At 43.5% G+C, this 24,760-nt stretch overlaps 5 protein-coding genes and 1 long non-coding RNA gene across 10 annotated transcripts in view; 3 read left to right on the top strand and 3 right to left on the bottom strand.

The window, feature by feature from the left end:
- Window positions 1-4,279, top strand: part of LOC147126519 (uncharacterized) — a 38,127-nt gene extending 33,848 nt beyond the window's left edge. Inside the window, exon 5 of the long non-coding RNA XR_015084634.1 lies at window positions 2,145-4,279. This is a non-coding gene — a long non-coding RNA (uncharacterized LOC147126519). The remainder of the gene's footprint in view (window positions 1-2,144) is intronic.
- LOC147126518 (acetylcholinesterase 1-like) lies at window positions 812-8,763 on the bottom strand. Of its 3 annotated transcripts, XM_086021924.1 has the most exons (5): window positions 8,394-8,763; window positions 8,086-8,213; window positions 6,723-6,841; window positions 5,940-6,379; window positions 812-1,713 (listed from the first exon to the last, which is right to left on the bottom strand). In XM_086021924.1, the coding sequence occupies exons 3-5, from the start codon at window positions 6,730-6,732 to the stop codon at window positions 1,261-1,263; spliced, it is 903 nt and encodes a 300-aa protein (XP_085878050.1). In that variant the 5' UTR covers window positions 6,733-6,841; window positions 8,086-8,213; window positions 8,394-8,763; the 3' UTR covers window positions 812-1,260. The 3 variants fall into 3 exon arrangements, with proteins under 3 accessions (XP_085878050.1, XP_085878051.1, XP_085878049.1); XM_086021925.1 differs by lacking the exons at window positions 8,086-8,213; window positions 8,394-8,763 and having other exon boundaries at window positions 6,723-7,076; XM_086021923.1 differs by lacking the exons at window positions 6,723-6,841; window positions 8,086-8,213; window positions 8,394-8,763 and having other exon boundaries at window positions 5,940-6,621.
- Window positions 4,302-18,998, top strand: LOC147126516 (uncharacterized). Of its 3 annotated transcripts, XM_086021908.1 has the most exons (22): window positions 4,303-8,165; window positions 9,192-9,394; window positions 10,037-10,133; window positions 10,235-10,397; window positions 12,059-12,117; window positions 12,197-12,257; window positions 12,358-12,509; window positions 12,588-12,652; window positions 12,729-12,822; window positions 13,505-13,771; window positions 13,900-14,193; window positions 14,272-14,523; window positions 14,688-15,008; window positions 15,086-15,195; window positions 15,328-15,547; window positions 15,616-15,771; window positions 16,007-16,197; window positions 16,891-17,042; window positions 17,485-17,742; window positions 17,813-17,966; window positions 18,599-18,737; window positions 18,840-18,998. In XM_086021908.1, exons 6-22 carry the CDS (start codon window positions 12,232-12,234, stop codon window positions 18,962-18,964), a joined length of 2,976 nt encoding a protein of 991 aa, XP_085878034.1. In that variant the 5' UTR covers window positions 4,303-8,165; window positions 9,192-9,394; window positions 10,037-10,133; window positions 10,235-10,397; window positions 12,059-12,117; window positions 12,197-12,231; the 3' UTR covers window positions 18,965-18,998. The 3 variants fall into 3 exon arrangements, with proteins under 3 accessions (XP_085878035.1, XP_085878034.1, XP_085878033.1); XM_086021909.1 differs by lacking the exons at window positions 9,192-9,394; window positions 10,037-10,133; window positions 10,235-10,397 and having other exon boundaries at window positions 4,302-8,165; XM_086021907.1 differs by lacking the exons at window positions 4,303-8,165; window positions 9,192-9,394; window positions 10,037-10,133; window positions 10,235-10,397 and adding an exon at window positions 11,853-11,996.
- Window positions 8,913-11,093, bottom strand: LOC147126517 (cAMP-regulated D2 protein-like). Its single transcript, XM_086021926.1, has 2 exons — window positions 10,017-11,093; window positions 8,913-9,415 (listed from the first exon to the last, which is right to left on the bottom strand). Exons 1-2 carry the CDS (start codon window positions 10,485-10,487, stop codon window positions 9,203-9,205), a joined length of 684 nt encoding a protein of 227 aa, XP_085878052.1. The 5' UTR covers window positions 10,488-11,093; the 3' UTR covers window positions 8,913-9,202.
- A 495-nt stretch (window positions 18,999-19,493) lies between the features above and the next one.
- krr1 (KRR1 small subunit processome component homolog) lies at window positions 19,494-22,583 on the top strand. Its single transcript, XM_086021921.1, has 10 exons — window positions 19,494-19,649; window positions 20,084-20,259; window positions 20,338-20,472; window positions 20,551-20,676; window positions 20,792-20,875; window positions 21,027-21,083; window positions 21,329-21,499; window positions 21,575-21,652; window positions 21,732-21,825; window positions 22,200-22,583. The coding sequence occupies exons 1-10, from the start codon at window positions 19,580-19,582 to the stop codon at window positions 22,349-22,351; spliced, it is 1,143 nt and encodes a 380-aa protein (XP_085878047.1). The 5' UTR covers window positions 19,494-19,579; the 3' UTR covers window positions 22,352-22,583.
- Window positions 22,584-22,611: 28 nt separating this feature from the next.
- On the bottom strand, window positions 22,612-24,300 carry cdnf (cerebral dopamine neurotrophic factor). Its single transcript, XM_086021927.1, has 4 exons — window positions 24,218-24,300; window positions 23,896-24,023; window positions 22,866-23,007; window positions 22,612-22,795 (listed from the first exon to the last, which is right to left on the bottom strand). Exons 1-4 carry the CDS (start codon window positions 24,288-24,290, stop codon window positions 22,623-22,625), a joined length of 516 nt encoding a protein of 171 aa, XP_085878053.1. The 5' UTR covers window positions 24,291-24,300; the 3' UTR covers window positions 22,612-22,622.
- Between the last annotated feature and the right edge of the window lie 460 nt (window positions 24,301-24,760).

Below are 24,760 nucleotides of genomic sequence, written 5' to 3'. Positions count from 1 at the left end.
AACGGCGACACCGATCCAATACTTTCCAACACGTTTGAACAGAGTCAATAAACCAATTGAAATGTAAGCAAACGTATAGGCGTAATAATGTTGCCGTAAGTAAACACACAGTTGAAGTTATTTCAGGCTTTAACGACAAACAAATCACGCTCACATCGGCAGCATAATGTGTTTTTCTTTCCTCAGTCACATTTTCATTGCACACGGTAGAAAATAACAGCATAATCAAATGCTTTCAAATGTGCACAGTGATACCATAGCTTGGGAACGCGCAAATGACATCACTTGGCTCAACCTTAATTGAGCCAACAGCCACTGTTAATTTATCACTAATTCTTCTTCTTCATATAGCGCAACATTTAGAATAACACAATTCTCAGTGAGCTATGAACAAATTGCATTGTAGTCTCAGTCCGCCTCCTCGGTTTGTGCGAATAGGTCTCGAGACCCAGTTTGGGATGGAAAAAGTGTTGCATTATACCAATTATATGAGAAATCTCATGGGAATATACAAAAGCCTGCAAGGTAGACGAAACAGAGTGTCACATTATAATTGTGCAGTTTTCAGTCTTCAGACCACACGAAGAGGCATGTGTATTGTTTTATATGTACTGTACATATATGCATATACATACATATACACACACATATATATATACCGGTATGTGTGTGTGTGTGTGTGTGTGTGTGTATGTATATATATATATATATATATATATATATATATATCATACACGGTTTTCCGTAACACACTTTGAGAATCCCTACTCTTTGGAATATCATGTTAATGAAGAAATGAAACAGTCATGTGTTGATTGGAAAATACGTTTATTATTGGGGGTGTTTTAGTGAGGAATTAGTATTTTAACATGGTTAATAGCTCCCAAGAAGTTGATTTTGCTTGATACAGGCCCTTTAAAGTACTGCTTGGTGAAAATGACTCTTTGTCTACCTGTAAATGCAAAGATTGCAAAGGGTTGGAAAATTCAATTTCCATGGGATTTTAAAGTGGGGAATTTTGGAATTATTCCAAATTGGAAATTTTCATGGGAATTGACTGGTAATTGAGGATAATGTCACGGAAAAGTATTATGTTTACGCTTGGATACAAACACTTTGTTTGGAACAAAAATGATACTTTCCCCAACTATATTCATGTTCCCTATCAAGCCAACCTTCAGTTTTGTTAAATTCCTGGTTTATCCTCATATATTCCCGTAGGAAGTTGCCAACTGTGAAACATCCCGACATTTTGCAACCCTAGTAGACATCCAGATGGTCCCAGAAGTCACACACATGGCTCCTGGTCCCCACTTGTGCATGCGAGCGCACCGTCAGGTTCATGACCAGCCATCCGTTGGTCTCAGAATAGCGAGGCCACACGGGTAGACGTTGCTCCCGGCAGAAGGTCGTCTGACGGACCCGTGAGGACGGGTCACCCGTGTGGGCGAAGGCCGCCCAGTAGCACAGCATCCGATTGGAAAGCAGCTTCTCGGCCGGCGTCATGGTGAAGTTGGCCACGGGGGCCGAGTCGAAGACGAACGGCAACTCGGCGCCGTGGCAGACGTGCCGGTAGCAGAAGGTCAGACCGGACCAGACGCGGGGGTCCGACGTCACGTGGTCGAATATGTACATCCACGCTTGGCTTCCCGCTTCCGTGCCGGCACGCGCCGACCTCCGTGACGGGCACAGGAAGGCGAAGTCTGTGACGATCTGAAGTGAGGAGGAGACAGATATGGTCCTTCTCTTCATTTGTGAGTCGACATCGCAGACGCCGCACCGTGTGTTTTTGTACAACAACAAATGATTACAGATGAACTTAATAAATGGAGGCAGACTATTTTAAAACGCTTGACTGTCCTTTACAGTACTGGAGCCTGCACCCACACAGCTGTACGCAGAGATTCACACACCTACGTATGGACTTAACTTCCCACGTTGTTACTTTTGTCCCAAACAGCGCATACTGGACTTGAACAACATTTAGTCTCGGGATGAAGTTATGTAACACAGCCCTCAAAGGTGGTGGTTGTGCAAATGCACTGTATTTACGCTGTATTTCTCTCCACTGTCGTGCTGCTTTGCAAAATGTGTCCTACATGCATTTTCCAAATTTTGCTGATCCAATTCCATCGTGTTTGCAGGCAGAAGTGGTTTGGGAGGGGGGAGAATTGCTGAGCTCTCACTATCAACGTCTGCGGTGAACTGGCTGACATTTATGACGACCCCCACAATCACATCCTCCGGAAAGTGCCCTTTATGAAGACACGTAAGTGCGCGCGCGCATGTGTGAGCGCGTGTTCCAGCGGCGGCCCCGACTGTCGGTGAATACTAAACGCGTGCAAGAGTATCACCTCTTGACCTCCCCGTCCTCCCTGAAGTGCGCACCTTGAGCTTTCATCGACATCACAGACTGTGACTGACCCCAGAATCCATGCCCGTAAGTAATCAGAATCCCGCATTTTGATGACGCGTCTAGCAAAATGTGTGTTTTCAAAACAACATCTCAAGCAGTGTCCCCACATCACCCGGCCGGCTGTGTCTGCCTTGTGCTTCATGAATTATTCTGGGGTCATGACCTGCCACTGTGGGTGTTTATGACAGACAAGTCACTTCCTGGTGCGAGCAGTCTGGCTGCATCTCAAACTGACTTAACTCCGTGATTCCCATGCAGGTATAGCTGGCCCTCAATGCTTCCAGCCACATACTAATGATGGAAAGGGGTAGGGAGGGTTTGACTTGGCTGCGATCGAAGAAGAGCTGGAGACTTAGCTCCCTCTGTAGGAAGGAAGGTTGGACCGAAATAATGATACCCTTGAGGATACAATACAGGCATAGCCATGCGCAAGAAGGAAAGTCGGTGTAGCATTTATTCAGAAGTCCTTGATCTTCATCCATGTCCTAATATGCTCTTTGTCCTCACTATGGGACAACTTGACATAAGACCACTGCATGTTATCAGCGAGGCAAAACTGAACACTAGTTGACAACTGTGCACTACTAGTACTACAAGTGACAAAATACAATTCTACTAGCTAACCTCATGGCCTTCCCTAGGAGCACAGTACACAGTTGTCAACGACTGCACAGGTTTACCTCACTAGCTGTCACTGTCCTACTAGTATGCCAAACATCAAACAACTACGGTAGTTGGCATGTGTTACTCACCGGCAGCCACCTAATCAAATGAAAGCTGAAACAGTTGAATGGAAAGCCATTTCAGAATTTATTGGTTAATCCTGATATCCAGATTAACGTCCATGTACTAGTGTGCTCTTTGTCCTCACTAGCAGGACAACTTTGGCATACTAGCAGGACAACTACATGACACTAGTGAGGTAAAACGGTGCACATCCAGGCAATAGTAGTACAACTAGTGAAGGGCTGGATCGTAACCGGAAGAATTTGATTGTGTCAGGAGTAGTACGTGAAAGCGCACGTGTTAACTAGTGCACAGTTTTTGCCTCACAAGTAACTTGTACTTGTTCTACTAGTATGCCAGATCTGTCCCACTATTGAGGAAAAAGAGCATACCGCGACATGGATATTGAATAACTGCTTCGCACAAAGGCGTTTACTCATTTATTTGATATCCTTAGTAAGGAGGCTGCTACTGGTGTGCGACACATGCCTACTGGTCGGGCTTTGTAGTGTTACTTGTGCAGCACAGTAGCGTTCAATTGCTAACGACTAGGCCAAAAGTGGTGGGAAAATTACGAGTAAGAAATAGTCTTTCTACTTGTGCACTGGACTGTCTTACTAGTGAGGACAAATAGTACACTAGTACATATTAAGATGGATGTCAGGGCTATCGAATAAGTGCTCAAACATCTTTCGGTACAGGTCCATTATTTTCTTAATTGCTTGGGTTTTAGGATGCGTGACCTTTTTTTTTTCCTGAATGAATCACAGCCCAAAGCGTCACCGCAGAGGCTCACAACTGCAGACATTGATCCAAGCATGACCACCCATCTGTCGAAGACCAAATGGCAGGTTATTGATGCCTGGCTGCACGTCCGCAACGGCATTCGTTCGCTTTTCTCTGAAATCAGGTGTTACGGGCTGAATAAAAGCCCCAAATTGCTATTAAATGGAATAAAAATCCTGATTTGCACACAATTGGACTCAGTCTAAATGACAGACGCTTCTCTGGCTCTCTCTGTGAGCTGGGAAATTCAAATTTGCATTCATTATTGTCTCTTCTGCTTAATTAAATGCGCCCTGCAGCAGAGCTTTGAAGTGACTTTGCTCGTCAGTTTTTAATGTCGGGGGGGGGGGGTCGTTCTCTCACTGCATTGATTTGTAATATACCGTAAATAGATAACTATTTGCTTTTAAATGGTAACGTATACAGTGTTGGATTGAATTTTGTGGTCTTTTGGCTTGACTTTTCCCATTTTATTACTTTGTCTTCACTTCATGTGCAAGTCTGAAAAATGCCATTATTAATAAACCAATAAAGTCCACCAAAGTGTCTCCACAAACCGTTAGAATGCAATCAGTGTCTCTGTCTTATCATAAAAACAAATAAGAGAGCATGTTTATGTCCCAAACTCGCATTTGGCCAATAAGAAAAAGAAACCATGTGATGCCTTCCCCCATTATCCTCCATCTCTGTAATTCCCTCACTTCGCATTTGGCTTCCACGTGATCGTATAGCTCCACGTTTGTGCACAGAGGCCGACGTTAGATTACAAATAATTGCACAATAATGTGAAACGCAAGCAATGAGGCTTGAGTCCAAAGTTAAATTGAAGAACGCAAGCCTGCCAAACTCCCCGTGGTTGTTAGTGAGCTGCGTTTTGTTTTGCGCAAAATGATCCTTCATCTAGCATTGCTGCATCAAGGCTTCTTTAAGTGCCTCCCCCAAAATGTCTTGATACCATATTTTAAACTTTGGAATGGATCAAAATGCCCCCTGCTACCTTTTGAGGCTTTACTTGCCCGTTAAGGCACAATGTTGGGCTCTGTGGGACCAGTAGAGGGCCCCGAGGATGGCCACAGTGTACATTTAAAAGGCCTTTTGTTCTTTTATACTATCATAAAAGTCTTTAAGGCACCATTAGATTTGCTGTTTTAGCAATACTATCTGACTACATGTAATTATTGATCTGTCTTTCACTGCAGTACGACCAGAAAAGAAACCAAAACAAAACGTGGCTTCCTAGACGCGGAGTCTGTCCTTTACACGACACTATAGTATTTGTCACATACTATATCCATTGTACATGTCTTGCATTTGTACAGCATGTGGTGAAAATCCTAGATGACCCACGTGGCCCCAATGCAAGTGGATTATAAGGCAAACCATCTATTTTGGCTAGCGTTTGTCCTCACGGCGGTTGTCGGCGAGCTGGAGCCTTTTACAGTGAAATCACATGAATGTATAATTGCTAGAAGTGTTAACGGTCCATCGAAAATCACCAACCTAGGTTTTGAGTTTGTTTGGCTGACAATGGCATTCAGTACAGTATGGAAACAAAATGTAGAACAAACTGCTTATGCTTGAATAAGACCAGATTTAAGGACATTGAAATGAAACATCAAAGGATTCAATCTTTTCCTTTTAGGAAAGTGCAACATCAGTACTCTAGTTTGTCTCTATAGGAAACGGCCACCATTTTGAAAAGAGTGAACTAACATTCCTCCCCATCTGAAGAGCCTGGAGAAATTGCATTTGCACTTTTTTTTTTTTTTAAACACTTCACTCACTAGCCAGAAGCTGAGCCGCACTGTGTTTATTTGTTACTATTGTTATTATTTGTCCTTCACCTAATACAGTATGTTCTGTGTGGGAAACCTAATAATCGCCCCATCCCATAACATAATTGCCCCTGTTTTTATTTGATAATTTAGCTATTATCATCTGTATGGCTAGATAGACTATCTCTACTAATGATGACAAAACCCACGTTTACATTCATAAATGGCGGTCTCACCTGAGCCAGCATCTCTCTCCGATCAGAGTCTCTGTAGAGGGGCAGGTACTTGTGCAGGATGCGTATGCTGTGCTGTTTGAAGATGGCCGTAACGTACATGATGGACTCCACCGCAGACACGGGCTTGCTAAAGACGCCGTACACAAAGATCACGCCTTCCTCTGAGGTTGTACCTGCAGCACAGAAAGAAAACAAAGGCTCCAATGTGAACTCCTTGTGATGATTTGCGGTGTCACAATGAGAAGCAAGGGGAATTCGGTGCCTCGCATCCATACTGAACCGTGTGTCTTGAGTTTTACCCAGCAGCAGTGATTTCTCCTTGTGCCAGTGGCCTTTCTGGAAGGCAGTGACCGGCTGCTCCTTGATGAATTCGCCATCAATAAAAGGACCCCAGGTCTCGAACACCTCCAGGAACCTGAAGGGGTTCACGAGCTTGGAACCTGGCATCACAGAATTGCCCGTTATCTGCAAAATACTACCTGAAGGGACTTGACGCCAGACTTTCATAAGGTCAGACAGGAAAAACACTCTTGATGAAACACCTTCTGTTTTGGAGTTTCAGGGCTATCACGCCTCAGAAAGATATACTGGAGCACTAAAAAGCAAACAGCTCCTTTCAAGGTTCCTCCCAAGAGTTATTTCGCAGGATGCCATAAATCAAGATAAAACTTGCGTTTGTCATCATCAACCCGCCAAGCGCCTCTTATGTAACAGTCGCGTTTGCAAAGTGTGGACCGCTACTGCCGCCGCTGCTGTTGCTTTTGTTGTTGTGCATCGTCCTACTTGTTTTCATCTGCGCTTCCAAGACGGCCTGTGGCGTGAGCGACAGCAGGCAGACGACGTCTCCAGCGGAACAGTTTGTCTGTTTTGCAAAGTCCTTCCCGAGCTTCAGGGCATCGTGTCTGAGAGATACAGTGAGTGAAACGTGGAAAGTGGATCGTCATCGTCATCGTCATCGTCATCGTCATCATCAAGTTGAACTACATCTGGCCTGGAGTGGTTACTCGTATGCCACCCGTCGTAGGGCAAGGAACCATGTTTGGTCAAATGGAATCAAAATGGATGCCACCTAAGGCAGTCGAAGTATGTGGTTACACCCAGCCAATTAGCAAAGAAAGGAAGGTCATGGAATGAGGCTGTTTCGAGCAGGCGCTCTCTGGAAGCGCACCATTTTGAACACCCATTTAAGTTACAGGGATGGTTCTTTGCCCAAAATGAACTTTAATACTGCGTTCAGACTGCAGGCATATCTGATTCAAATCACATGCATCCTCAAATCCGATTTTCAGGGCTGAGCGTCCACACAGTTTTGAGCAAGTGGCCAAATCGAATTTGGCCCCGGTCAGACCGGGCCACATTTTTGTTGCTGGCTACCTCCCCGCAGACCGATAAGTCAATGCGTTTCCTCCTTTGTGCAGGGACCGCTGTTTTCAATTACTTTAATATGCTCCATTCTCTACCGCTGCGCACATTCGGTTGGCGCGCTCTGCTCTGGCGAATTGGGATTTGCGTCGCGTAGAGTGACGTCGCCACGGACAGTCAAAAGGGATTTGTGTTGTTGTTATCCTTTCGGCTTGTCCCCACAGGGTTCGCCGCGGCGAATGAAGTGCACGCACGATTCGCATCATTGATTTGGCAAAGCATTTTACGCCGGATGCCCTTCCTGACGCAACCCTATTAGCAGGGCACACACACAGACACCATCACCGAGCGGGAATCGATCGCACGCTGCCCGCACACAACTCGGGCGCGTAAACCACTACACTATCAGTGACATTTTCAAAAGGGATTTGTGCGTTTGGAGCTTCTCAGACTGAGGCGACGCATCCTGTCCAAATTGGAGATGAAACTACCTCCCGAATGTGGTTTCAATCTATCTCGCAACTTCATGTGCTGTGTGACTGTTCAAACTGTTCAAACAAAAGAGACATCCATTTTGGCTGGCAGTCTGAACAAGGCCGAAGTATACTCGTTTTTTCCAAGACTTAAAGCGAAGAAGTGTCTCTGACCATTTGAAACATTTCAAACAAGTGGATGTGACTATGGTAAGAGATTGGAGGGGTTTTTTGTTGTTGTTTTTTTACACTTTACATGACAGAGTGTTTCAGTGTGGGAGAGATGAGATACACCGCTGCCGCTTCCTCACCTGGTCTTGAGAGGGATGGAGAAAGGCAAACTCTGCAGAATTGCCCGTTTGAACAGAGGCTTGCTGCTTTGGATGATCAGGTGAAGACCCACAGACTGAGCACCGGCACTCTCTCCGAATATTGTTACCTGACACAAAAGCATGTCAGTAGGCTTTTCACTCGCGAGTTACTGCCACATCGGCCGCATGATACTATTTATAATCCCTGTTAGGAATTCAATTACACTGCAAGAATGTTATGCTTTTTGCTGCTGTGTTGTAACGCAAGGTATGCCCGGGAACAGAAGTCAGCTTTTTACAGTACCTACCCAAAGTTGAGCGTGCGAATGGTTGTCTCCCTCCTTATGTGCCCTGTGATATAGTTACATTTCATCTGAGCAGCTAGGACAGCTGGGATTGGCTGTAGTGACTGCCATAAGGACTATTGCTGTAAAACAGTGAGTGCTCCCTCCAGTGGTACATGAAAGAATTACTACTACGTACAGTTGAGCGAATTGAACTTTAAATGGGTTGAATTTATTTACATTTCATCGTGAAGAACTTTGTTTTGAAACATTCATTTAGGGACACATTATTATCATTATATGCTATACATGAATCATTATTTAAGCACCGTTTGTTTTGTTTTTTTTCTCCTAAATGAGTGCAGTGCTCATGCTGCTATTGAATGGATGATTGATACTTGCCTTGCTGGGGTCACCTCCAAACATCGCAATGTTCCGCTGGACCCAAATAAGTGCCGCCTGCTGGTCCAAAATCCCATAATTTCCCACGGCTGACGTTTTGGGGTCTTTGCCAGACACCAGGAACCCAAACGCACCTTTAAATCATACAGTCACATGATCGGCATCACAGTAGGCCAAATTGACTCCAGTGTGGCAGCCATTTGCCAAATTACCTTCACGAAGCACTGCTCATGTGTTCTGCCTCAGAGGCAGACACAATAATTACGAACAGCCATTTTCAAATCATGACTTTCACACGCATGCACATTATGTGTTCTCATTCTGCGTCAAATATGTATAAACGCATGATATTAATGGTTTGATTATGCCGAGGAAAAAAACAGCTGCCTGTGACACTTCCTCACCTTGTGTGTACTCCAGGCTTACGACAATTATTCCTCACCTAGTCTGTACTCAAGGCTTACGACCACAGTGTGGGTGAAGTTGCTCATGAAGCGGCCGTCGTACAGCGGCTTGGAGGCTGAACCGGCGATGAAATCCCCACCGTGGATCCACACCATCACTGGAAGTGGACTGTGCAATGGCGCGTTTAAATTCACATCCCGGGGGACAAAGATGTTGAGGTAGAGACAATCCTCGCTGACCTAATTGGGACACATTAGCAAAGTCAATTCATATATACAACCAAACTATACCTTACCTATATGGACAATTTAGAGTAGGGGTCAAGTTGCTGACCCCTGATTTAGAGTCTTCAATGTACATAACATGCATGTTTTGGGGATGTGGGAGGAAGCTGGAGAAAAGCCACGAAAGCACGGGGAGAACACACAAACACACTGGAGATCCAAACCCAAATTTAATCACTGAGCCAGACGTGCTAACCACTACGCTATTAGGAAAAGAAACAACAACAGAAACAAGCAAAGTTTTTAACCTGGATTTAAAAGCATTTACACTCAGGGCTGATTTCACCTCTGTCGGCAGCGTATTCCATTTGTGTGCAGCATAACAGCTAAATGCAGCTTCACCATGTTTACCTTGAACTCTGAGCTCCACTTATTGGGCCCAAGTCTGCAGATCTCAGAGTCCGACAGGGTTTATATTCAATCAGCATTTCATTCATGTATTCAGGACCTAAACCATTCTGTGATTTATAGACCAGTAGCAAGCTTTTCAAAGCTATTCTACAGTGAATTGGGAGCCAGTGTAAAGCCTGCTAGTATAACAAGTGTTGAATCTTACATTTTTGGGACATTCCACAGCAAGTGTTCCTCTGCAACCCTGCACGCACGGTGCCCTGGCGAAGGTGGCATCATAAACCCCCTTCCAAGGACTGACAGGTCTGGGTGGCTTCCAGCGGTAAGCCCCAACCGGGGGGTCCGAATAGGGTATCCCATAAAATATCTGGGCCTTATCTGCTGTAATTCCCTTGACCGGCCCGTTTTTGGTCAACACCACAGGTCCAGGAGTCCCATTGTTGTCCTTCTTGACTGGTTTGTCTTCGCTTCCTTCTGCAAATGGCTTTTCCCAAGCGACGGAGTTTATCCCAAAGTCTGCGTTGAGGACGAACGGCTCATCCCCCACCAAGAGTCCGGCGTAGATTCGTCTCAGGAAGCTGACAAGGTTGATCTCATCATCATTTTTTGTTGCCTCTCCAGTGGTCGGCACCAAACAAAGTGTGCACAACAACAGCGAACACTTCCAGCTACCCATATTTGCTAAATAACACGTATATTTTATTTTCCAACACACTAAGCTCAGCTCAGATCATGATGAGACAAATCCCTCCACAAGACTGCTGCCTCGGACTCTCCACGGCCTTGTGACTCCAATTACTTGTTAGTATTAATCTGACAAAAGTTGCTCTGTGTGACTTGCGCACAGTGCTGTTCACTCGACCCCGAACACTTAAATACAAGCGCTGCAATGCTGCACTCTGATTAAGGACACATCGCCTTTACTTTGCCTAATGTAATTTGTTTCCACGCAATGAAAACTGGCACACTTTATGAAAAATCCTAGCACCGTTCAATCATTCGTTTTTCAAAACAACGGGAAGTTTTTAAAAAAGACTTGTTTAGTCAATATCCGCTCCAAAACTTAAAATATACAAACGTGTAACGACTCGTTTACCGATTTCCGATTTAATGCACAAATAGAAAACGGAAAGAAAAAAACAGAAAACGGGCGATTTGGACGGTATGCCTCAATGGAAGTTCCCGCGAGTCAGGTGAAAGCTCTTTTCCTTTCAGCTCTTCATCCGGGTCACGCAACTTGCGACAAATGACATCCGATGAACAAATCGACCGTTATAACAGCTTTTTTTTTCTTTTTTTTTTAACTTCTCGTTTTGTCTAGAAAACCGAAGGAACGAATGATTCATGGATTTTTACACCCTGGACTGGTTGCCAGCCAATCACAGGACACGTATAGACATTCACAACTCTAAACAATTTACCATATTCACTCAACCTAACAGGCATTATTTTGTGGATTTAAAAAAAAAAAAAAAAGTAATGGAGCTAAAGTACCTTAAGGCCGGAGAGAATCAAGTCCCAAACCTATTATTATTGCTATTGTTATTTTACTACCAACTTACTGTCCAATTTCCCCTGTAGAAGGCTCTCTTGACATGTTTTTATGTAGTGTTATTATATTTAAAGTGCTTTCTTTCGGTTTATATGCATAGTGTTAACACGCTGCTTGTATGCCATGAATTGCACTTTTTAATTTTTTTCACCCATTAATTTACACACATGTTCTACTTGTACATGCTTGAACCCTACAATGAAACTAATCGGCAAACCAATTGTCTTTTTTTTAAATCTAATTTAAGGTGAAGTATGAATACGGATGTTGACATGTAAATGCAGACCTACATTTGGGTGCACACTGACACCTACAGACTAATTTAGGTATTACTTGTCAATCCCTGAACGAGACGCCCCAATCGGAACACAAAAATGTCTTGAGAACATGCGGTATATCGGCAAAATATTTATAAAACATACTTTTACACATACCTATATATTTATTTACATACGTTTTTTTTCATAATTCCATACAATACGTGACGATGACTACTTAACTTCCGGGCCCTAAAGCGACGTGAGGTGACGTCATCACTCACCTGTCACTCATTAGTGGCCTGTCATCTTCCAGCAAAGCCTACTTTTTACCGAACAAAAACGCGGTTTCCTTGCTGGAATTACAAAGAAAAATGTAAGAAAACATGAATCAACAATGGAAATGTTTCTGTCTCATTGACTCTGATTTATCTCTAGGAATTTCGTTGAGTTTCCAGCCGTCCTTTTCACCCTGTTAGCTCAAGCCTTTTCATTAGGTGAGAATGGCGCCGCTTTCGAATGTCTTTTAACGTGCAGTCCTGTAGAAACACTTTCCCCCCCCCCCCCCTCTAACAGGACGCACAGGTGACGTTTCTTTTTCCATTTGTTGGATGGACTTGGGCAACCCTCTGGAAAGGTAATTTATTTTAAATTAAAAATTTAATTTTACTAACCACATTTTTTACTACTGGCCCATCTTAGCGCAGAGTCTAACAAGACATATTGTTGCTTCACAGTTATGGCAATCTGTGGCTAAATGGCACCGCTTTAAAAAACCTCTGGGCAAACGGCGAAATGGTGTCCTTGACTGTACCTCCATCTGTAGAAAACAATGTGACCCTCGAATATGCAGGCACTCTTCACTCGTGGGCTTTAACCGTTTCCCCAGGTGAGCACACTGTTACACAATTATTTATTTATCCATTAACAAGAGAACATTCTCAAAGGTTTTCTGTTTGCTTTTAAGGTACCAAGCAAACCAAAGTCAGTGGCCGACAGGCACCCAGGAAATATCCAACAAGTGCGACACAGGTGTTGGAAAAATTAATATGATAAAAACCTAATTAAAATGAAGCTGTTTTCATAACCTAATCACCCTTGTTTGTAGCGCATCCTGGATTTGTTGGATCCCACTGAGGCGTTCCCCTGTGAAAATGGCACACTGTTCTTCTTTCAGGATGAGAACTTCTTCCTTGCTTTTGGTACGAACACGCATGCTTTGCGTGCTTTAGATGCATCTATTTAACAATTAGTAGAAAGCCTTTTTTTGTGTGTGTCCCATTTAAATCGAGCCAATAAAACTCTTGAAGGGTCTGAATCTATATGAATGGCTTTATATTAGCCAACAGGTCAACCAAAAGCCAAATTTGGAATTACACATGCCATAATCAGTTCAAAGTCTCAAGGTCAGCGTGCCCTGATCTGAGCACGGGACCAGCTGGTGAAGATCAGCCCCATAGGCAGGGCCAGCCAGGGAGGAGACCAACCCACATGATGTTTAGATTTTGAAGACAGTATAAATGTCTGCCCTCGCCAGTTTCGGGTGAGAGCATTCGTGAGGATGGAAAAGCTGCCCAGATCTGATCATTGTATGATTCCCGAACTTCAGAGATGCTAAAGGAAACTGACGAGAAAATTCAATCGATTTGTGTGAGCCTTTATTTATATTGGATACCTTCTTGAAAGATAAAACGAACACGCATTGAGTAAGTAGTTGTTTTGTAAATTGCAAATTGGGCTTATGGACTCCAGACCTACGAAACATTCCAATACTCTCATTGTTCATTTTCCAATGCCAGGACAGGATATCAGCTCTATTAAAGTTGAGTTTTCCAAACATAATCCATTTCTCAGTAGTTTGATCTTTTGACTTTCTAATTCCAGGCCACTCATTGCGGTATCCCGTCAAGGTGGAGGCCCAGTCTCCCCCCGCGTTGTTGTTGTCGTGGACGGTGGCTCGAGCAGCTCCTGCCGGCAGCAGCCACACTGTGACCCTGTACTATGCTGACCAGGGCTCCTATAACATGCTGAGCAGGAATGCAATCGCTGACAGTCACTATCTCTTCACTTCCCTGATTTCCTGTACTCTGTATGTGGTGTGCGTCGACCCCGAGGCCAATTTCCTTGTCACCTGCCTCTCGACTTTCATTGGTAAGGTGGGATGTTGAGAGTGGAGGCTTACTGTAACGAATTCGAAAGAATGCCTTTGCACCAGTCAACCTTAACTCGTTGTGCATCTTGGCTGTTGTGTCAAATGGTTTGTCATCGTTTCCCATCAGATCCAGACATTCCCAGAGACCTTCGGGTCAGTTCATGGAACAGCAGCAGCATATCTCTGACCTGGGACTTACCAGAGAACCTCAGGTTCTTTCTCTTCCTCCTCACGGCCTTCCATCTCAACGGGACGGACCACGTCATGGAGGAGGTGCCCGCCTGGCTCGCAGCGGATGACAATGTTTTTACCTTGTCTGGCCTGCAGCCCTGCAGCAAGGTTAAGTTTGGCCTGCAGACGGTTTGCCAAGCAGGCATGGAGGCCCACTACAGTGAAATGATCCTGAATGATGGAAATACTGGTAAGCTCTACCTTCTGTCACAGTTAAACTCTCAAGAGAGAAAATGACGCTTACGGTGAACCCATATCTGTCACACAGCTCACTCCAGCATCCAGGCCTTGCATCAGACATCATTCGGTTCCAACAACTACACGCTGAGCTGGGAGGTGAGCGACGCTTCGTCCATTTCCAGGTTCAACATCTACCACGAGGACACGCTGCAGGGCACTACATTGGCTACCGACTACATGGTTGAAGGGCAGCTGCCGTGCCGCCTTTACCATGCCAGGGTGGACGCACTGTGTGGAGATGGCGTTGTGATGAGCACCGAGACGATTCCAGTGCACACAGGTACGCAATATACTGGAAAAAGATGCATTATATGGACAAATAGATTCGAACAACTAACGCATTTGTGTGTGTATAAGAGTAAACTGATCATTGTTTCGCGAGGTTTTTATGAAAAAAATAAATACAAATAAATCATACCATTGCTGCGTTGTCTGGATTTCCAGGACCCCGTGGTGTGTTGGAACTCCGGTACCGCACAAACGACTCTGTCGCCTTGTGGATTCCCGGCACACCCAGTTTAGCCCTGTCGTTTTTATACGAACTGTCCCTGGTGAACGGCAGCACCCTCCAGACGGACAATGTGATCCAGACCGAGCTGCGACTGCCGGGACTGGAAGCAGGGAAGACGTATGTCCTTGAGCTGTGGGAGCAGTGCGACGGCCGCTGGGAGTCGGAACGTACGGTGTTGTGCTTCACAATCGACAGTTCAATATACGGCTTCCTTGTGAGGGGTGTTGGACTTGACTCCATTAATGAAGACCAAGGTCTGAATCCCAAATGTACCCCAAGTAACATATTTGTGTAACTACTGGTGGTTGATTTTTCCGTTCTTACGTTGCAGCTGAAGAAATTTATGTGCTCCGAATGGTCGTGCCCGGTTCTCTGCCTGATGATCTGGATGACGAAATGGCCGAGGCAACGACTACAATGGTGGCGAGTATCCAAAACTTGGTGAGAAATCACAGCTTCCTGCATTGTCAACATTGTTTTAGTGAATGCATTCAGTCCTTTTGATACATAACATGAATATAGTTGTCGAACGAAATGGCCTACCTATTTGGGTGTTGATTTTGTATCCTGCAGCTGCTGGAGCTGTTGATTGAAGTCCGTCCTCCAATCCGTGTGGAGGTGACCGCTATGGAACCTGCATTCGAGATGAACAAAACACAGGTTCAGATGATGCTTTTCGATGCGTCCCACCAAGACGACGACATGCCACTGCCGGTTCACTTTCACATGGATTATATTAAGTCCCGGGACAATGCTTATGTTTCTGTGAGGGATGGAGTCCTCTACTGGGACGGTAGGAGAAGACAGAGTTGCTTAAAACCACTTCATTGTCATGCCTTTTATGGAATTTTGTTCTCTCAGGTCCAGATCTTTGTGCGTCGTCCACCCGTGCAATGTGTCCACAGAACTCTCAGTGCGTCAACACGCTGGGTTCATTCCAATGCGCATGCAATTTTGGCTACTATGATGTGAGCGCCGTGCTTCAGGCACCAGTGCCCTCCTACCCGCTCTGCAACGGTAATGGAAATAACTTTTGACGATGTGAGATTGTCTTTAAGGGCAGTTTTACTCTTTGCATCAGGGGGGAATAATGTCAAACTTGCCTTCCCATACATACCATGGCATGTGCCACAGATTTAAATCTGACCTTTTTAATTTGAAAGAAGCTCAATCACTGTCCAATTGAGTCACTTCTCTATAGTCCAATCATTTGTCTGCTGCTGACCTATAAAAGTCACACCTGTCTTCCCAGAGAAAGGCATTTTCAGTCAGTGTCTGGAGAAAGTGATGACTGGTGGCGTGGCGAAACCCTACCTGACTGCGTACATCGGTGGGAAGGTTGAGGTTGTGCTGAACAACGCCACCTGTGAAGTGGAGGAAAGCGAAATGTTGTTCCACTTCCGCACTCCTCGACACGGCTCGGAATGTGGGACAAAGAGACGGGTGAGTGACTGGACGCCCTGTGGGTCTAAAACAGGGTTTCTCAGCCTAGGCACCTATTTCACATTGGAAAAAATCTCATGGCACATCACTTGGCAAACAATTCACAAAAAGTGGCTGTACAGTGTCATTGTGTACCTTCTGTCAGCTCATGGAAGAAAATGTTGTTGTCTGTGACAATATGGTTGGCATAATTTAACCAAACATTATTATAAAATCGGGAAATCTATATTTTTGTCAATAACCGACATTTGATCATTTCCCGCGGCACACCCGATGATCTCTCACGGCGCACTGGTTGAAAATCACTGGTCTAAAACATTCCAAAGTGACTAAAAGTGATACTTTATATATTTTTACTCTTTTTGTTTTTTGTGAGTTGGGTGACATGGTAAACTTAATAGCCGTTGATTTCAATTGATTGTTGATAGCAGTTGATTGTAATTGAGTGTCACTGTTTATGTTATTGAAAAAGTTGCTAAATAAGTATGGTAAAGATAAAACATTCCAAAGTGATAGACAGAGTGAGACTAAGGCTGGATTTCCATTTGAAGGCCTATCCCAGTTGTGGCACTTGAGAGCAAAAAATTGGAAATTGTCGCTTGAAGTGCAAATCCAGCCTTACGGAAGTAGATGCAGTTTGAGTGTTCCTCCTCCAAAACAACTTTTATGTAAAATAACTTTGTGCTCTCCCAGGTAAACAAAACCCACATTGAGTTCCAAAACACACTAGCAGTCTCCCTGACCAAGGACGAAGCCATCAGCCGAAGGGATCTGAAAGTGATCTGGAAGTGCGTCTACCCTCTGCATTATATTCGCAATGCCCATGTCAGCATTGATTTGAAATGGTGAGTCACATTGAATTGCTCAGTCCATTAAAGTCACTTAAATGATCAAATTTAAGAAAGAAATAGGCTACTTGGTGGTGGTGGTGGTGGTGGGGAAAGGGGTGGGGGGGCTTTTGTTCCCGTGACAGCCAGGGCAGAGCTTGTTCATGCTACGAAGCAAGGGCTACTCACTGTTGCTATATTTAGCGACATCGCCAACTGCTCAAAAAAAAAAGAAAAAAAACTGCAAATTCTGATTCTCTCAATGGAAGTAGATCCTCACCTAGACAGAATTGTTTGGTTTTTAAACATTCGTGTAGTTACAACTGCTTTTTAACTTGTGAAATGCATTTTAATTTCATGATATAAGGAAAGTATTTTTTGTTTTTTGGGGTTCCCCAATGATATGGAGCCATCTTTCTAGTAACACACCACACACACACCCACATGTTTCGTACTGTAGGTTCAATGCTTACTCCCTGGTGGAGTTTAACACCTCCATGCAGCTCGGCTTGACCATGGACCTGTTCAGCGACAAGTCCTTTAGCAGCAGTTATCGCAAATTTGCCAGCATGGACCCGGAGGACACACTGTACTTTCAAGTTGCCCTGGACACCAACGCCTCTTTTACCTCCAACGTCCTGCTGCACGTGGAGTCCTGCTGGGCCACGGAGACCAGTGACCCACAGAATGAAGTTCAGGGCATTTTCCTTGAGGACGGGTGAGTGAGTTGAACTTTTAGTCCCAAGATGGGAGATGTGCAATCACGTCGATTGATTTGTTCCCCTTAGTTGTCCCATCGACTACACGTTCCGGTGGCTGTCTGTGAATGGCGTGGCTCAGAGAAGCAGATTTGCCATGCAAATGTTCCATATGCCAGAGGAATTGCCCCTTTACTTTCACTGCCTGGCCGGCATATGTGGACTTAAAGAAAATTGTACAAAGGTAATGCTACTTGGTCACAGTACCAGTTGTAACTGTCCCTCAATGGACAGGCAAGGCGTTTTCAGATTTGTCGATTGGTATAATCAGACACTGACTGTGTGCAATTACTGTATTGATAATCGTGAAAACTAAATAAAAATAAACGCTATCAGTTTTAAGGTCAAACCAAATAGTGAGGCATACCTCACTAAATAAGTACAAAGAACAATTGCTGTTCCACATGCCAAAGGTGTTAATCTAAGATTCAAGATCTCAGCTTTGTTTCGTCTGTCTCAAAATAATATTCAAAGATAGAAGCGTGAACAACAGAACATATTCAAAGATAGAAATGTGAACAGCACCGTAAGCATAAATACGTTACGCAAAGAATATTTTTCTTTGGCCAGTCATGGACCTTTTTCTCCCTGTATCCCTTATCTTTAATAAATATCCCTTATCTTTGTGTCCCAAGATCCTTCTGCCAGAGTTTCAGAACTCCTTCCTTTTATAGGACATTTTAGCCTAATTCTGTGGTATTGTTTAAGCATTTGTTTGTCCCCCAAGGGTTTATGACATAGATTACCAAGGAGTTCACGTCATTTACACTAGTTAACATCTCAAAATATTCCCATATTATTCCTCCAAACTCTTAGAACTGCACAGGCCCTCAACGCACCAAGAGAGCGGCCTCCCGCATGATCAACACAAAACCAAACTCGAAACGAGCAGCTGTGGTGTCTGCTGGCCCTCTCGTTGTCAGTCGGGATGCATCACGAGTCAAACAGTCTTCCTGTGAGTTACTCAATTTTTATCAGATTGGGGTGAGCTTGTCTGTACTATTGCAATGTCTAATATTGAATGAATGAAATGAGCATTTTTTATTTTTTTTTGCAGGGAAAGACAACTTGACAATGATCTCCATTGTAATGGGGTTAGTGGGCATTTTGGGGTTAACAGTACTGTCAGTGAGTGCAACCAAAGCCATTATGGCTTTCCACACACGTCATCGACAGAAATAAAGTGGTTGAAACTGTCACTGTTTGTTCCATTTTTATTTAATTTTTTTTAATTTGTATTTTTTGTCCATGCAAATCTTCTTGTCTGAATGGATTCCCACTGTCTTTCCACCTCATTAAAGCGGAAGTCAACCCAAACATATTTTTTTCAACAATATATTCCCAGTAGGGCCACCAGTTGAAACGCGGCATTCTGATTGATTTTGCGTTTGTGGAATATAAGTTAAGCAGCAAAATGCACTCCTTTTTAGCCACCTCTGGGGGCACCCATTTTGCCTTCTGTCGACTGAAAATGACATCACAACGACCACTCTCGGCTGACCTGTTCTCTGAATCTGAGCCATGATTGGTCAGATTGATTGATTGGTTGACTCCCGCTTTAAATGGCCAACATAGTCGTAATGGGTCACTTCTTTGTGAATAATGAAAATTGAAGCTAAATAATGATTGTGGATTTTGTATCCAGTAGTAGTAGTGTTGGTGGTGGTGGTAAATTCATACTTGCTGCATAATTTGTTGCCTGATGGTGGCAGCAGTGTAGCCCGCCGGCCTTTTCACGCGTTTGTTCTAAAAACCCCGAAGAAGAAATTGACGCGTCATTTCCACCTCAACTCGAAGATGGCGTCTGTAAACGCTTCGGACGGCGTGAGTGGAGCGCAAACTGGGACAAAATCCGACAAAAAGCAAGGTAAGTTATACGTGTATTATGCCGCTTATTGTTAAAGTATACTGTGCAACTCTTTGGGTAAGAAAAGTAGCTTGAATCACCGCTGATTTTAATGCATGTACACATGTTGAGTGGTAGGCGTGCGGGTATTGGCACATAAGCTAATACTGAGCAACGTGCTGCCTTGTTTATTACACCGGTTGGCTCGTTAAGACTTAAATGTTTTTTTTGTTGTTGTCCCTTTTGTACTTTTAATCGAGTTATAGATACGTAATTTTCGGTTTAATGACGATTGTGGCTTGTAACTTAGTTTTTGTAAGCACCGCATTCAACAAAACAATTTCCTGGACCCTTTATCCATAGCAGTGTGAATTTGGTCCCATCTAAATACATTTTACTGCCCTTGTATTTTGTCTATCAAGCTATCTATAATGAATTTGATTTCTGCCGTACAGTGGATGAAGCCGATCTGCTGACAGTTCCTGATGGGTGGAAAGAAGTGCCCTTCACCAAAGAAGACAACCCCCGCGGTATGTTGGAGGAGAGCAGCTTCGCCACACTCTTCCCTAAGTACCGAGAGGCCTATCTGAAAGATTGCTGGCCACTGGTGGAGAAGGCTTTGGGGGAAATGGTGGGTATGCTACAAAATAGTCATGTCACCGGATCAAATTAGTCCCAAAGCTCAGGTGATTGATCTGTTTCTTTTCAGTATATTAAAGCCTCCCTGGACCTGATTGAGGGAAGTATGACTGTCTGCACCACAAGGAAAACCTTTGACCCATACGTCATCATCAGAGCCAGGGATCTCATCAAGCTGCTTGCCAGGAGCGTTCCTTTTGAGCAGGTGATTCTCCTTGTCAAGGGAGCAACGTAATTGGGAACTGCATTCTTTTCCTTACACGTATTTGTTTTCCACCACCAGGCTGTACGGATATTACAGGATGATGTGGCATGTGACATCATCAAAATAGGGACCTTAGTAAGGAACAGAGAACGATTTGTGAAGCGAAGACAGCGTCTTATCGGCCCGAAAGGTTCCACCTTAAAGGTGAGTCCCGACATATGTTGTAAATCATATGCCTGTCAAAGCAACCTCACGAATTTCATTCATTAGTTGTTCTTTCCTCCATCTCAATGAAATGATTTGTTGCTGTCTGGTCCAGGCTTTAGAACTGCTGACCAACTGCTATGTGATGGTTCAGGGCAACACTGTGTCAGCCCTGGGGCCCTACAACGGCCTAAAGGAGGTAAGCCCTTTGCATTCCCTGCTTGATAACTGTGGCGCTGCAGGATTCTCGATTTTATTTTATTTTATTTACAATTAATGTATGGTCAAAGAAATGGCACAAAGGAGATCAAATCGGTTCATAATGTTATTTCATGTGTGATCTTGGTTAGGTGCGTAAAGTTGTCATGGACACGATGAAAAACATCCACCCCATCTACAACATCAAGGTACGACAGCTGCCTTGATTTCCCCTCCCTTCCTTGTCACGTGCCTGATGAAGATGGTTTTTCATCCTTGTTCTGACCCTTCTGACAGACATTACTCACTCTGGGTTTGATTGCCTGGGTTGGCTCAACCCAGGGCTGAGGGCACAAAAGATGATGCCTGCATCTCACTGCAAAGTGCTAAAATGATTTAAAAAAAATTAACATTTTTTTTTTTTCTTTTTTCTCTCCCCTGCTGAAATCGCCAGACGCTGATGATCAAACGGGAGCTGTCCAAAGACCCGGAACTTCGCGTGCAGAATTGGGAGCGCTTCCTGCCCAAGTTCCGACACAAGAACTTGGCCAAGCGCAAGGAGCCCAAGAAGAAGAGTGTGAAGAAAGAGTACACTCCCTTCCCGCCACCACAGCCAGACAGCCAGGTCAGCACACTCACAAATGCTTGAATTTGCTCATTTAGATGTAATCATCATTGCTAATTGTTATTGTGTTTAAAGGTTGACAAGGAATTGGCTTCAGGTGAATTCTTCCTGCGACAGAGTGTGAAAAAGAGGGCGAAGATGGCAGAGATAAAGGCCAGTGCACTTGCGTGTGAATGACGTTTTTGTCAAATGAGACAATTATTTGATACATTTATGTATTTTTCCCCCTTAGGTGAAGCAAGCCAAGGCCCTGACCAAGAAGCAGGAACAGAGGAACAAAGCTTTTATTCCTCCCAAGGAGAAACCCATACTGAAGAAAACTAAAGGTAGAATTGCAAACTAGCATGGTGTCTTACAGTAATGTATCCAACAGCTGTAAATAGCAAAACTACACAAAAAAATTGACTTTCTTAAAAGGGGTTTGTAATTAGTATAGATGCCACAAGATGAGGGCAAAGCACAAAAAAATGAAAGGATATCAATTGCATGCTTCTACCCTACACAATCATGAACGCATTACATAATCGACTTTAGTATTCAAATGATTCAATACAAACAAACCATAGTATTACCTAGCATGCTAGCTTGAATAAGACAGCAGCATGAATGCGAGAGATAAGCACTTTGTAGGAAATGCTGCACCGTGAAAATGCAGGGTTCACTGCGTATGGCTAAGATATGTTCATATCTGCCATTTCAGCACCTGCGGAAAGCAAGCTGGACATAGACGCCATTAAGGACAAAGTGAGAAAGGCCAAAACCAAGAAGCTGGGAGCGCCACCATTGAGCCCAGCGCCTCCCGTCACCAGTAGCAGCAGCGCAAACAAAAAGAAAACGAAGAGCAAAAGCTGAGCGTCGCACTCAGAACTCTATCATGTGTCCCATGTGAAGTATTTGTTGGACTCTGAGAGAAAGTGAAATGTTCTGTGAGGAACTTATCACATCGCAATCTGACCCTTTCAATTCTCTGTTGTACAGATTGTCCCTGGTCAGTATTTATCGTTTGAATCTATTTCTCTGCTCTCCTCTGTGATGTGTGTGGACCACTTTTATTGAATTAAGAATAAAGCTGTCTGTTTTTTTATTTTTTTTTAGATTTGTATTGCTTTTCAAACACAGTAAATCACAGTTCTCCTTTATGACTCTGAAACGGAGCTTTCTCCAGGATGAGGCTGACAAACTCGTGTTTCTCCAGGCACCCTCGGCACTCCTCTCCCCACGAGGATAAAATGCTTCTCAGCTCCAGCACTCGCATCTTTTTCAGGCCTTCACTGCTCAGGTCCCTCAACTCAGGCTCTAGGGGGCGTGGGGACGGCATTTAAAAGCATACAACCCACAAACAGATGAACATTTGAACATGCGTTACCATGTTTGAGTTGACATATCTGCGTGTCCCTGCTGTTGAGGCGCTGGCATATCTTCTCCACAGGAACGTGGGAGGCCAGAGGCTGAGAGACGGATGCTGTGACACGGGTGGCTGCGTCATTGATGGCACCGAGGTAGTAACACTGTAACACAGCATTGATTGTTGAGAATGCGCTTGTTACTCATTGGCTATGAAAGAGCATGGTAGCGTGTTTCCATGCCTCTTCAAGTCAGTGCTGCTCGATATTGGCCATATTGTTGGGAGCCCTCATGTTTTTCTGCCCCCCACCCAAAAATGGCAACTTGATGTGATGTACACATTGTGTACAGTTATCACTTTGAAATAATAAAGTAAATAATGCCATTTTTTATTTACTTTTAATATCTCTCACTAAATTCAAAAGTGGCCTTTATTGTTTAGTAAAAACGTTTAAGAAAAAGGTCAACCAAAATTGAGTATTACGTTTACATTTTTAATATACCCAAATGTACATACTACTTTTAACTATACATTTTTCAGTTGTTCATAAATGCTATATATTGCTATTTAAAATCATTTTAAAAATGAAACTTGATTGATTTTGATTGAATACAGTAAAAATGTATGTAAAAAAAAAAAGTTCAATCGAAATTGAGCATTTTAATTTGTGATTAAAATGTTGTTCCGTACTTATGTATACATGCGTTTTGAATCAACACGTGTATAAATACTAATTTTATCCTCATACATACAGTATTATGCAAAAAATAATTCATAGAAATGACTAAATGCCCATTTAGAACATTTTAATTTGTAATAGAGCATTAATATAATTTAAAAACTACATTAGATGTTTATACTATATGTTTCTAATATGTTTACAATGTAATGCAGTAATGTACACTATGCACGAATACAATTGTCTATAGATGTGCATGTTGTGTTTGTTGACTTTAATAATTGAATTAAGTGCACTTAATGAGACTTATTCCTTGAAATATATGTTTCTCTATTCTTCTGTCGCTGTGCTCAAAAATGTGAGTGATCTCACCAGCCTCGCCTCCTTCCCCTGAGCAGCAGAGCAAGCCCGGAAGAGTTCTTTCTCCACCAGAGCAGTAGTCAGCTCTTTGTGGGTTGACGTCACGCTTCCATATAGTCTGTGGAGAAACCCCACGCACACTGCACACCGGTATTATTGGTAATAGTCATAAAACATGCTTACTGTAATCTCATACATGCCTCTTGGGTAAACATGATTGGGCCCTCAGCCTTGCATGCAATATACCGAACACACATTAGCTGTTGTGTTGGATATCAGGTACATGCAATATACATATTTAAATCACATCCACTTTTTTTTTTTCCCCCCTTACCTTCGCAGTTTCCTGTCTTGGAACAAGACACCCCATTTAAAAGCAGCAAAGAGCAGAGGAGAAGCGGCGACATGGTGCGGTGTTTGCTGTTATTAATAGCTGCATGGCCCGAACCAAATGTGCTCCCTTTAGCCGGGAAACACATGTGGCCAGCAACGTCACTCTCTTCACAAATAATGTATAACACATTCATTGTGAATAGATAGTATTGTGATCTTCCGTTTTGTTTATTTTATTTTTCTTCATTTATTTTCTGCTTGCAGGATAATTTTGTAAACCCACGTGCCATTATTCGCTGAAAAAGTCACCCTTTTTCTGTTTTTTTTGGGGGGGGGGTCAGGCCAAAGCCATGTCTAATATGAACTATATTGCTTTGGCGCCATCTTGTGGAATCTTAGTGCCAAATTACTGTTGAACTAAGGCGAATCACCTGAAGTACTGGACCCTGAAAATGCAATTACCTTGTCATTGATTAGTTCCTTGGTTGTTTTTTGTACTTAAATTCAGAAACTCTGACCTAATTGTCCACATTTTCACTCATAG

The sequence above is a fragment of the Filicampus tigris genome, chromosome 22 (assembly GCF_054856515.1).
Source record: "Filicampus tigris isolate MCC_2025a chromosome 22, RoL_Ftig_1.0, whole genome shotgun sequence".
Classification (NCBI taxonomy): domain Eukaryota; kingdom Metazoa; phylum Chordata; class Actinopteri; order Syngnathiformes; family Syngnathidae; genus Filicampus; species Filicampus tigris.
The sequence above is the reverse complement of the archived record's forward strand: the minus strand, read 5'-3'. Positions and strand labels throughout refer to the sequence as shown.

Excerpts from the sequence above, each read along its gene's own strand:
- LOC147126518 (XM_086021923.1), bottom strand. The coding sequence starts at position 6,446 with ATGAAAGTCTGGCGTCAAGTCCCTTCAGGTAGTATTTTGCAGATAACG. Across the intron at positions 1,714-5,939 it reads GGAGAGAGATGCTGGCTCAG|ATCGTCACAGACTTCGCCTT; the intron begins GTGAGACCGCCA and ends TCCTCACTTCAG.
- LOC147126516 (XM_086021909.1), top strand. The coding sequence starts at position 8,101 with ATGGAGAAAGGCAAACTCTGCAGAATTGCCCGTTTGAACAGAGGCTTG. Across the intron at positions 8,166-12,058 it reads TTGCTGCTTTGGATGATCAG|GAATTTCGTTGAGTTTCCAG; the intron begins GTGAAGACCCAC and ends ATTTATCTCTAG. Across the intron at positions 12,118-12,196 it reads AGCTCAAGCCTTTTCATTAG|GACGCACAGGTGACGTTTCT; the intron begins GTGAGAATGGCG and ends CCCCTCTAACAG.
- LOC147126517 (XM_086021926.1), bottom strand. The coding sequence starts at position 10,487 with ATGGGTAGCTGGAAGTGTTCGCTGTTGTTGTGCACACTTTGTTTGGTG. Across the intron at positions 9,416-10,016 it reads CTGTGGAATGTCCCAAAAAT|GTCAGCGAGGATTGTCTCTA; the intron begins GTAAGATTCAAC and ends TGTCCCAATTAG.
- krr1 (XM_086021921.1), top strand. The coding sequence starts at position 19,580 with ATGGCGTCTGTAAACGCTTCGGACGGCGTGAGTGGAGCGCAAACTGGG. Across the intron at positions 20,473-20,550 it reads GGAGCGTTCCTTTTGAGCAG|GCTGTACGGATATTACAGGA; the intron begins GTGATTCTCCTT and ends TTCCACCACCAG. Across the intron at positions 21,826-22,199 it reads CATACTGAAGAAAACTAAAG|CACCTGCGGAAAGCAAGCTG; the intron begins GTAGAATTGCAA and ends CTGCCATTTCAG.
- cdnf (XM_086021927.1), bottom strand. The coding sequence starts at position 24,290 with ATGTCGCCGCTTCTCCTCTGCTCTTTGCTGCTTTTAAATGGGGTGTCT. Across the intron at positions 23,008-23,895 it reads AGGGGAAGGAGGCGAGGCTG|TGTTACTACCTCGGTGCCAT; the intron begins GTGAGATCACTC and ends GCTGTGTTACAG. Across the intron at positions 22,796-22,865 it reads GATATGTCAACTCAAACATG|AGCCTGAGTTGAGGGACCTG; the intron begins GTAACGCATGTT and ends CACGCCCCCTAG.